We start from the raw sequence: 1,375 nt of genomic DNA, 5'->3' as shown, positions 1-1,375 counted from the left end.
AGGACATCATTTTTAGTACAGCTGCAGTAAACTACATGAAAGTCTGCATATGTTATCACCAAGTACATGCTATCACCAAGTACAGTAGGGACAACTTCTCTTCTTTCTTTCGTCCCATAGCCTTTTTAATCAGCCGTAGGTTGATTAATCAGCCATAGGGGCAGCACAACATCAGTGTTGTGCTGTATCAATAGGCATTTTAGTCCCCTGGCGGCGCCTATCTCCTCTCGGGGGCATGGTGAATGATGTAAATCACCGTGTGGCTGATACGACACGAAGGTTAGCCAGGCCTCCGCCCGGGTGATTTGTAGTGAATCACCAACTCCAGACAGAATGGTTTGCTCCATCCACACCGCACCATCGCACGTGTGGGGGTTCTTTAACGTGCATGGGGTATGACTCTCCCCATACACGGGACCTCCATTTAACGTCCTATCCGAGGGACGACTCATTTTTCACTTGAGTAAACTGTAAAGTGAGGAAAGTAGTGTAAAGTGCCTTTCCCAAGGGCACAAGATCGGTGGCACGGTAGGCGGATTCGAACCCGCAACCTCTCGGTGCAAATCCAAACATGCTACCACTGCGCCACGCGGTCACCACAACAACTTCTCTGGATAGTTTTAAAGAATGCTTGCAGATAGATGTGGTTAAGCCACCTAGGGCAGTTTGACCCTGGCATATAAAAGCCAGAAAATATTACATTTTGGGTCATCTAAACTCTGACCATGGAAAAAACACACTATGCAGCCGAGTCTTTTCTGAAGATGTGGCATATAAAGTGTGTATGGTTGGCTTGAGGTTGTCCACTACTAGTACTATTTGCTGCGGGAGAGGCTCTTTGAGTAATGACAGTTCTTCTTTTGCTCAGTCCTTGTGAGATGATTGACACCTTTACTGAAGTACCTAGACTGCCCTTACTCTCTTAAATTGCTTCAACAGAAGGTATTTTGTCTTTCTTGCAGTGTTAAGCATTTCAAAGCAAAGGAATAGTTGTCCTGATGCCATGCCACACCAACCTCTGCCTTCATCTGAAGTCTACGTCTATTGAAAGCTTTTGCCATTTTTCCCCCTGCGTCCTCTGCCGTTGCCCTGTACCATACCTGTTCCTGCCGTGTCCATGGTGTACATGTGAGTGGATAGACTGCTGCTGTCTGGTGCTGCTGTAGCTACAGGGGAAGGGCAGGGCTGCTGACCATCAGAGGGGTCCACTGTAGGGATCCTACCCAGGGCGATGCTGCGGGCAGTGTCTGCAATATCGCACTCGGCAGCGGAGTCTGCCACGCTGGGATGAGGTCTGTCCGAACCCTGCACCGCCGCCTCTTGACTATACGACGTCGACGACACTGCCCCAAGCCGACCAAGAGAGTACGTTGCT

The 1,375-nt window shown here is 49.2% G+C and overlaps 1 protein-coding gene across 1 annotated transcript in view; it reads right to left on the bottom strand.

The window, feature by feature from the left end:
* Positions 1 to 945: 945 nt before the first annotated feature.
* Positions 946 to 1,375, bottom strand: part of LOC118415025 (KAT8 regulatory NSL complex subunit 3-like) — a gene marked incomplete in the record, with an annotated part of 19,320 nt that continues 18,890 nt past the window's right edge. Inside the window, 1 exon segment of the mRNA XM_035819397.1 lies at positions 946 to 1,368. Coding sequence (XP_035675290.1) covers positions 1,042 to 1,368 — 327 coding nt within the window.

The sequence above is a fragment of the Branchiostoma floridae genome, chromosome 4 (assembly GCF_000003815.2).
Source record: "Branchiostoma floridae strain S238N-H82 chromosome 4, Bfl_VNyyK, whole genome shotgun sequence".
NCBI classification, from domain to species: domain Eukaryota; kingdom Metazoa; phylum Chordata; class Leptocardii; order Amphioxiformes; family Branchiostomatidae; genus Branchiostoma; species Branchiostoma floridae.
The sequence above is the reverse complement of the archived record's forward strand: the minus strand, read 5'-3'. Positions and strand labels throughout refer to the sequence as shown.